The sequence below is a fragment of the Chrysochloris asiatica genome, unplaced genomic scaffold (genome assembly GCF_000296735.1).
Source record: "Chrysochloris asiatica unplaced genomic scaffold, ChrAsi1.0 scaffold00169, whole genome shotgun sequence".
NCBI classification, from domain to species: Eukaryota; Metazoa; Chordata; class Mammalia; order Afrosoricida; family Chrysochloridae; genus Chrysochloris; species Chrysochloris asiatica.
In genome coordinates, this window is record NW_006408687.1 from 5,704,260 (window position 1) to 5,714,826 (window position 10,567).

Here is a 10,567-nt window from a genome sequence, read left to right on the forward strand (position 1 = left end):
AACAGTTCTGTGTTGGAAGAAGTGCAGTCAGAGTGCTCCTTGGAGGCCAAGATGGCCAGACTTCATCTCTCATACTTCGGACATATTGTCAGAAGGGACCAGTCTCAGGAGAAGGATATCATGTTTGGTAAGGTGGAGGGTCAGAGAAAAAGAGGAAGACCCCCAGTGAGCTGGCTTGGCAAAGTTGCAGCATCAATGGGTTCAAGCATGGCAACAATTGTTGCAGACCGTGTAAGACTAGTCAGAGGTTCGAGGCCCTCTAGGGCCGAGTGTAACAAATGAGGCCACTGGCAGTTAATGGCAAATTGCTTTCATATTAATATTCAGGTATATATATTAAATTAATACACTGGAGCCTTTGAAAATCCACAGATAAATGTGATATTTTCCTAAAGCCAAGACTAAAGGTTGCAAGGTTAAACCTTTCTCCAAAGGATTAACTAAAAATATCTTAGCTACTTCTTGGTTCTTTGTTCTATAGACAAAGAACCCATCCTCCCTAATCCCTTTTCCAGGTGCAGCCCATTCACCTGGGCATCTCCTACAGAACTCTCAACTTCCCCCAACTGACCTCAGGGCTATAGATATGTTAATTGGGCCTGAGACTCCAAATTGCTGGCCTGGGATTCGAACCAGTGAAGTACAATGTAAAGTTACCTGAATGTCTGGAAAATTACTGATGTTAGCTGTATCCTGTTTTAGTCCCTCCCAGCTTGGTGTGAAACTCCTCCCCTAAATAAAACAGAGGCCCGAGCCTCCCCAGGCGTGCATTACTGGTTGGCAGGCATGGAGTAAAGATCAGTGCATTACTGGTAGCCAGGCATGGAGTAAAGATTGCGGTGCATTACTGGTTGGAAGGCATGGAGTAAAGATTGCGGTGCGGTACGGGTTGGAAGGCATGCATTAAAGATTGCAGGGCAGTGAGTCGCTGCCTGCAGAGGCCATGATGCCTGTAGTCCCAAGCCTGCCCACCAGTGATGTATCCACCCTGGCTTTGGGGTGCCTCATTGTCTCCCTTCTTCTGTTTGTCTGTGTATTCTTTCGCTATCCCTATCGCCGCTGGATCTCCCCTCCTCGTGAACCAAACACATGTGACAACTATGTCGGGGCCAGACCCCGGCAAACAATAGTGAGGTTAGTCCAGGATCAGGCAGTGTTTCATTCTGCTGTGCATATGGTCACTGAGTCGGTACCAACTCAATGGCACCTAACAATAAGGACAGTGAGGGAAGTCCTGGGTATGGTGCTGTAGGATCAGCATTGGAGTGACTGCTAACCATAAGGTCAGTGGTTCAAACCCACCAGCTACTTCTTGGAAACCCTATACAGGGTCGCTATGAGTCAGAACTGATTTGATATCACTTAACAACAGGGCAGTAGGGAGTTGTCAAGCCCAAGTTGCCCAAGGAAGAGTCTCATTATTTTACCAGAATGAACCTGCCTTGGTACTTGTACCATGCCCAGTCATTGACTGGGAGCAGCCCACAGGCTGCATAGCCTCAGTGCAAGGGTGATGGGTCCAAAGGGGCAGCTAGGCCCAGTAGCCCAACACGCATCCTGCTGCAGGAGATCGGAACAGTGCTTTTTTGGGTTGGGAGTATTTGAATCTTCTGTTCCAGCATTTAAGGTCTTCCAATGAAAACTCTAAGCTCTGGTAGTGTAGTGGTTACGAATAGGGCTGCGAACCACAAGGTCAGCAGTTCGAAACTACCAGCTGCTCCATGGGAGAACGATGAGGCTTTCTGCTCCCGTAAAGATTCACAGCTTCGGAAACCCTGTGCAGGGTCACTACGAATCGGAACCGACTTGATGGCACTTAACAACAACAACAATGAAAACTCTAACTTCTCATCAGAGATCAGACAAAGCTGTGAATTCAAATAATACTACAGTTCATCAACGTGAAGAGTCGCTTTTTCCCTTCTGTCTCTTTCTCTACCCAACAACTGCAATGATGAGATTCTTGTAGGAAATCCCAAAGAATACCTTATTGTCTTGGCATCTGATTCAATGACTGGAGCACATGTCTCTGACTAGTAGGTGCAGCATAGGACATGTATCAGCATCAAAACTGCAAGGGAGACTAAGAAATCAAGTATCTGGCATGTTAGTGTCTCTGGTGGGAGATAGGGTCTACTTCAGAGGGGTCAGGTGTTGGCCAAACAAATGAAAACTATCCACTAATGGTATTTAAGGAGTCCTGGTGGTGCTGTAGAATAAGTAGTGGGCTGTTAACCACAGCACCAGCTGTTCAAACCCACCAGCTGCTCTTCTGTCCCATAAAGATTTACAGTCTCAGAAACCCTATGTAGGGTCGCTATGAGTCAGAATTAACTCAATGGCATTGGGTGGGGTAGTGGGTTAAGTAATGGGCAGTGGTTCTAACCCACCAGCTATTCCACAGGAGAAAGCCAAGGCTGTCTGTTCCTGTGAAGATTCAGAAACCCTCAGGAACAGTTCTAGTCTATCCAGTAGAGTTGCCGTGAGTTGGAATCAACCTGATGGCAGAGGGTTTCTAGGGGTATTTGCCATTTTACTAAGAATGAATCCATGCCTACTTTCTAGTTAATAATGTTCTTTTTGAGTTAAAATATTTTGAGCATCCTTCTATATTTCTATTCAGTTAGGTTTAAGTTTTTCTGCAAGTAACAGAAAACCTAAAATAAGCATGTCAAAGAATATTTCTTTTCTTGTAAAAAAAACAACAAGTGTGTAGGTAATCAAACTAAGGTTAGATACCCACATCTTCTATAAGGCTGCTCTGCTGTCCTTAGCATTAGGCCTGGCATTGGAGATAGTCAGTCCCACTGCTTCTAATAAGCGAGCTGCGGACTCCTGAAAAGGCTCTTCAGGACCTCGTCTGATGCTAGATATGTCCAAAGATCTTTCTCCCTTTATGGATAGTTCCTTCCAAGCCATTAGTGCAGCTATATTGATCTGCTGATATGTCTCAACAGTAAAACATAGCTGTTGGGCCATTACTGCATAATCTCCAGTCTCCATTAACATATCCAAGGTAATGGGAACATTATGGTTTCGATTTCTTTCTGCTTGCTCAGTGCTAAGCTCAGGCTTCCACCTCTTCGTGCAAGAGTCTGTCCCACCTCAATTCATCACATCTGCAGTTCGGAACTTGCACCTTCAGTTCAAGTCTACAAAAACATCTTGCTCTATCTCTGTCTCCTTAGCAACCACAACTACATTCTTCTGATAAAGTCCCACTTAATGCATGCATCAATAACACCAGATGTTATTCTTTTTCCTGTCCCCAGCACCTCCTGGGTATATAACAAATGAACTAAATCTAGGTCTGTGTCACAGTATCTCCATCAGAGTGTTGTGTCTCACCTGGTCCAACGTTACTATTTTCATTTTGTGTTTTGTGTCTTTCCTTTTTTCTAATCTCCCATTGCCCCTACTTGTGTTTAATCTCTCCGTGTGGGTTATGGAGTATAGCCATTTGTCAGACATGGCATGATCCCTGTACCAAACTTGCAGAGCCAACACTAGTCAGTCCTGGACTGGGCCTAACTAGGAAAAGCAGCTGAACAGATGCGGAAGCAAAAGAAAAAAATGAGACATGATCTATGCCAACTGGCCACAGAGTAAGAGACAATACCAGCTGCTATATACCTATCAACAACAATAACCAACATCAGCCAAACACATCCAAAACTGAGATGCACAAACAGAGAATGGTACACACATTCATTCCTTAAACACACCCACCAGAAGGCAGTTGGTGAGTGCCTAAGAACACACCAACAAACAACAAATAAATACAAATACAACACCACCACAGTGTTTTGGAAGTAACATACAATTTCTGTTCACACAGAGAAACAAGAGAGAGTGGCTCAAACAAATGACCAAGAGGCAGAACTAGAAATTCTACTGGAGGAACAAAAGGTATTAGAACTACCTGAAAAAGAATTCAAGAGGATATTCAGGTACCTCCAAATGATTGAAAGAAAGGTTGAGGAAGACATGGAAGAATTGAGGGAAACACTACGGTAATAAACAAACAAAACAGATGAAGGACTGGAAACAATACAAACTCTGTATGTATAAATCCAGAAGACTAATACTAAGCTTCCAGAAATGGACAATACATTGAAAGAGCAAAGATTAGATTTAAATCAATGAATGTCCTAGTCAGTAAGCTTAAAGATAAATCTCTCAATACTAGTAAGCTACAATAATAATAAGAAAAAAGAACGAAAAACCCAAAGAAAGTCTAAGGTTCATGTGGGACACCATGAAAAAGAATAACTTATGGGTAATCAGAACTCCAAAAGAGTAAGAGACAAATAAAAGCACAGAAAAGATAATAAAGGAGTTGTTGAAAGAAAAATTTCCTAACATAATGAAAGATGAGAAGATAAGCATTCAAGAGCTCAACAGACCCTAGAAGTAAATCACCAAGACATATCATAATCAAACTCTTCAAAATCAAAAACAAGGAGAGAATACTAAGAACATCTTGGGAAAAACGAGAAATTACATACAAAGGAGAACCAATAAGATTAAGTTATGATTCGTCAGCTGAAACCATGCAGGCAAGAAGGCTTAGGAAGACATATACAAAACTCTGTAAGAAAAAAATAATACCAACCAATAATCACATACTCAACAAAACTCTTCCTCAAATATTGTGGTAAAGTTAGAACATTTCCAGACAAACAGAAATGAAGTGAATTTTAATAATCAAATCAACCTTACAAAAATACTAAAGGGCGTCCTCTAGACTGAGAACCAACAACAGCAAACAACAACCTGAGATTGATATACATAGTAACATTACCCAGAATTCAATATAGGTATAGAAGTATCCAAAGTAAAGCAAACCTACAACACTGAAAATAGGGAATCACAGATATTAATTTACAATAAAGACAACTACAAAACAAATAGAGGGAAAAGTGTAGTTACAAAACTTCCAAATAGCAATGAAGTCAAGTAGATTTCAAGATTACTGAAGTCAAGGCTATTTTAAGAGAGAGAAGAAATTAATAAACTACAGGGAAATCTCAAAGAAATTAATACACTGCTGGAGTTTTCCCTCGACATAGTTGTCACGCGTGTTTGGTTCACGAGGAGGGGAGATCCAGCGGCGATAGGGATAGCGAAAGAATACACAGACAAACAGAAGAAGGGAGACAATGAGGCACCCCAAAGCCAGGGTGGATACATCACTTGTGGGCAGGCTTGGGAGTACAGGCATCGTGGCCTCTGCAGGCAGCAACTCACTGCCCTGCAATCTTTACTGCATGCCTTCCAACCCGTAATGCACTGCTATCTTTACTCTATGCCTCCCAACCAGCAATGCACTGCAATCTTTACTCCAAGCCTTTCAACTAGTAATGCACACCTGGGGAGGCTCGGGCCTCTGTTTTATTTAGGGGAGGAGTTTCACACCAAGCTGGGAGGGACTAAAACAGGATACAGCTAACATCAGTAATTTTCCAGACATTCAGGTAACTTTACATTGTACTTCACTGGTTCGAATCCCAGGCCAGCAACTTGGATTCTCAAGCCCAATTAACATATCTATAGCCCCTGAGGTCAGTTAGGGGAAGGTGAGAGTTCTGCAGGAGACGCCCAGGTGAATGGGCTGCACCTGGAAAAGGGATTAGGGAGGATGGGTTCTTTGTCTATAGAACAAAGAACCGAGAAGTAGCTAAGATATTTTTAGTTAATCCTTTGGAGAAAGGTTTAACCTTGCAACCTTTAGTCTCGGCTTTAGGAAAATATCACATTTATCTGTGGATTGTCAAAGGCTCCAGTGTATTAATTTAATATATATACCTGAATATTAATATGAAAGCAATTTGCCATTAACTGCCAGTAGCCTCATTTGTTACACTCGGCCGTAGAGGGCCTCGAACCTCTGACTAGTCTTACACGGTCTGCAACAAATACACCTTCATATCAAATCAAGAAAAAGGAAAACCATAAATATTTAGTAAACATTAAAACAACAGCAATGAAGAAATTGACAAAATGCACAACCAAAACCAATACAACATAGGAAATTGTGCAGAACAAAGAAATCAGCATCAACACTAAAAAACACATAGCAAAATGACAGCAATCAATTCAGAACTACCAATAATTATACTGAATGTCAATGATTAAAAACATAAGTCAAGAGACAGTGACAAAATGAATAAGAAAACAGAATCCTTCAATATGCTGTCTATTAGACACATCTTACACACAAAGACAAAAATAGATTAAAAAGGAAAAGATTGAAAAAGATATAGCAAGCTAATGACAATGAAAAATGAGTAGGAATATCAATATTAATTTCTGATCAAATAGACTTTAAGGCAAAGATCAGCATAAGAGACAAACAATATCATTATCTCATTATTAAAGGATCAGCTGAACAAGAGGACATAACCATAATAAATATCTATGCTTCCAATGAGAGAGTTTCAAAATACATAAATCAAACTCTAGTAGAAATGAAGAAAGAAACAGACAACTCTGCAATAATAGTAAGTGATTTTAATAAACCACTTCAGTGAGGGGCAAAACTAGACAAAAATTCAACAAAGACACAGAAGAACTAAATGCAATGAATCAACTAGACCTCACAGACACATGCAGAGCACTCAACAACAACTCAATATACATTCTTTTTCAGTGCACATGGAACATTATCTAGAATAGACCATATGCTAGGTCACAAAGAAAACCTCAATAAATTATAAAACATCAAAATACTACAAAACACCTTTACAGATCACAATGCTATTAAATTATAAAGCAATTATAGATCAAGAGAAAAAAAGAAATGTTAATTGAATAACACACTGCTTAAAAGCTACTGGGTAATAGAGCAAATTAAAAATAAATTTAAAAATTCCTTGAATCAAAAAGAATGAAGGCACAACATACCAAAACCTCTGGAACACAGCAAAGCAGTGCTTAGAGGGCAAATTATATCAATAAGTGCACATATCCAAAATGAGCAAGGAACCAAAATCAACACATTAATTCAACATCTTCAACCATTAGAAAAAGAGCAACAAAGTAAGTCTACAGCAAACAGGAGTAAATAAATAATAAAGATTATAACAGAAATAAATGAAATAGAAAAACAATAGAAAGAATACACAAGAAGTTGGTTCTTTGAAAGGATTAATAAAATTGAGAAACCATTAGTAAATCTAACAAAATAAAAGAAGATGCAAATAACATGCATAAGAAACAATATGGGTGATGTTACAACAGAATCAATGGAAATAAAAAGGATAGTAATAGAATACAGCAAAGAACTGTACTGCAACAAATTTGAAAATCTAGAAGAAATGGACAATTTTTTAGAAAAATACGACCTACCTAAACTAACATAGAAAGAAATTGAAAACTTGAGCATACTTGCAACAACAGAGGAAATTGATCAGGTCATTAAAAAACTCTCAACAAAAAGCAGTTCAGGCCCAGATGGCTTTACCAGTGAATTCTATACAACACTCAGACAAGAGCTGACACCAATTCTATTAAAACTGTTCCAGATCATAGAAAAGGATGAAAAACTCCCCAATACACTTTATGAAGCCAGCATAACCCTCATACCAAAACCAGGCAAAATCAACATTAAAAAAGAGAATTACAGACCAATATCTCAAATGAACATAGATGCAAAAATCCTCAAGGCAATCCTACCTACAAAGAATGCAACAACATACGAAAAAAATAACACATCATGACCAGTGGGATTCATATCAGTGGGATTCATATCATGGTACAATATTAGAGAAACAATCAGTATAATCACCACATAAATAAAAGAAAGGAAAAGGCTCTTTCTGCCACCATCTTGGTTCTGTATTCTCTGTACAAAATGCCTGGTGAAGCCACAGAAACCACTGCGGCTACAGAGCAGGATTTGCCACAGCCCCAGGCTGAGACAGAGACTGGAACAGAATCTGACAGTGATGCAGTACCAGAGCTCAAGGAACAGAATTCTACACAGGCAACCACACAACAAGCCCAGCTGGCAGCAGCAACTGAAACTGATGAAAGACCAATCAGTAAAGCAAAACAGAGTCAAAGTGAAAAGAAGGCATGGAAGGCAAAGTCCAAATTGGGTCTTCAACACGTCACAGGGGTTACTAGAGTCAATATTGGGAAACTGAAGAATATCTACTTTGTCATCAAAAAGTCAGATGTCTACAAGAGTACGTCTTCAGATATCTATATAGTTTTTGGAGAAGCCAAGATCGAGGATTTTTCTCAGTAAGCACAGCTAGGAGCTGTTGAAAAATTCAAAATTCAGAGTGAAGTTGTCCTGATCACTAAGGAAAACACACAAACTCCCAAGTGTGTTGTTGTTGTTATGTGCCGTGGAGTCGGTTCCAACTCATAGCGACCCTGTACAGGGTTTCCAAGGCCGTAAATCTTTACGGGAGCAGAAAGCCTTCTCTTTCTCCCACGGAACAGCTGGTAGTTTCGAACTGCTGACCTTGCGGTTCACAGCCTGATTCGTAACCACTACGCTACCAGAGCTCCTTTGTGTACAAGAGGAAATTGAAGAGGAAGACATTGATGAAACAGGTGTGGAAGTTAAGGGCATTTAATTGGTCATGTCACAAGCAAATGAATCAAGAGCAAAGGCAGTCTGAGCTTTGAGGAACAACAGTAAAGATCTTATAAATGCCATTATGAAATTAATGTAACCATCTGAAAACAAGGAATTTGTTTTTGGTATTTCAGAAGAGTAACTGCAGTTTGATTTGAAATTTGTACTGTTTCTATCATTAATAAAGTTATGACTTCTTTTTGGATGAAAGGAAAGAAGCATGTGATCATATCAATTGATGTATAAAAGACATTTGACAAAATCTAATATCCATTCCTGATTAAAAAAAAAAAAAAAAAAAACTCGCCATGATAATAATAAAAGGGAAATTCCTCAACATAATTAAGAGCATATATACAAATCCAAAAGCAAACATTACTCTCAATGAAGAGAAACTGAAAGCCTTCCCTTTGCAAACAGGAACCAGACAAGGATGCCCTTTGTCACTATTCCTGTTCAGTACTGTATTGGAAGTCTTAGCCAGAGCTATAAGGCAAGAAAGTAAAATTAAAGGCACCCAAATTGGCTAAGAAGACATAAAACTCTATTTTCTGATGATATGATCCTAATCATAGAAAATCCCAAAGACTCAGTAAGAAAACTGTTGGAACTCATTGAAAGATTCAGCAAAGTGGCTGGTTACAGAGCAACAAACAAAAAAGAGTTGGATTCCTTTACATTAATAAAGAGAGCTTACAAAAGGAAATCAGGAAAACAATACTATTTACGATAGTCACCCAAAAGATGCAATACTTATAATCTAGTCAGAGAAACAAAAAACTTATACAAAGAAAACTACAAAATACTAATTGCACACAGCCCTAAAATTAACTTGTGGAGGACTCTTTACTCCAGCATATCCAGCAAGAAAAAAGCAGGCCTGTCAGGCCTGACAGACAAACCATATGAACAATCTATAAAACCCTAATGTAAAAGGACGCAACTATCTTGAGAATTTCGCTGTGTACACGCAGATACCTAACTGACCTTCAGAGACAAAAACAGGAGACAATCATTTTCCCATTAACTTCTCAATACCTATCTACACACCTCTATGGTGGTGACTAGAGGAGAGGCCTGAGCAAGCGGACACCCCCACCCACTACTGGAGGCGTCAACAGTGCACATGCACTGCCTGTGTAGCAAGGCAACTGGACAGTCGGCCACAGTTTTATTTTTGTTTCAAAGTGGTGGTTTTTGTCTTTGCTTTTATATTGCTTCTGCTTTGGGTCCTTTTGATCATTCATTTTTCAAGGAGGTGGGAGCTTTTTCTCCCTATGTTACCCAGGAAGAGACAGTAATTGTGGCCATACAGCCAAGCTACAAGCATACTCCATAATATTCTACCATTGAGACAAGAGCCAATAACAGCTGCTAAGCATACATGTGAAAAGGGAAGCCTATCTCCTGATCATATCCACCAGGAGACACCCAGTAAGCTTAACAACACAGCAACAAACATCCATTTAAGCATTAAAAACCCACAAAACTACTGAAAATGACCCCCCCACACACACACACAAAAAAAAAACCACACACACACAACAAAAGATCTCAAAACATGTCCAAAACCAGTAAAGAGTAACTGAGACAAATGCGCTGGAGACAGACAAAGGCTCTCCAGAAGAGGAAGAGCAGGTTTTGGATCTGCCTGAAAAGGGATTCAGAAGAATGATATGGAAATAAATTCAAATGCTCCGAAAATGGGTGGAGGAAAACAAGGAAGAAGTCAGGAAAGTACTACAAGAGCAATCAAACAAGATCGATGCAGCATTGGAAACAATTCAAAACCTGCAAAAAGAGGTCCAGATGATTAATAATAAAATATTAGAAATGGACAATACATTGAAAGGGAGAAGGAGCAGAAATAAAGAGATGGAAGCCAGAACCAGCAAGCTGGAAGACAAATCTCTCAATACTGCTAAGATAGAAGAGCAAGCAGGTAAAAGGTTAAAAAAATCTGAACAAACATAT

The 10,567-nt window shown here is 39.5% G+C and overlaps 1 protein-coding gene across 1 annotated transcript; it reads left to right on the forward strand.

Annotated features, from left to right (window-relative positions):
• Positions 1–7,855: 7,855 nt before the first annotated feature.
• Positions 7,856–8,254, forward strand: LOC102829639 (nascent polypeptide-associated complex subunit alpha-like). The gene has a single exon (XM_006871606.1). The coding sequence runs from the start codon at positions 7,856–7,858 to the stop codon at positions 8,252–8,254; it is 399 nt and encodes a 132-aa protein (XP_006871668.1).
• The last annotated feature ends 2,313 nt before the right edge of the window (positions 8,255–10,567 follow it).

Bases quoted from the DNA above. Each gene is read 5' to 3' on its own strand.
- LOC102829639 (XM_006871606.1), top strand. From the start codon at position 7,856: ATGCCTGGTGAAGCCACAGAAACCACTGCGGCTACAGAGCAGGATTTG.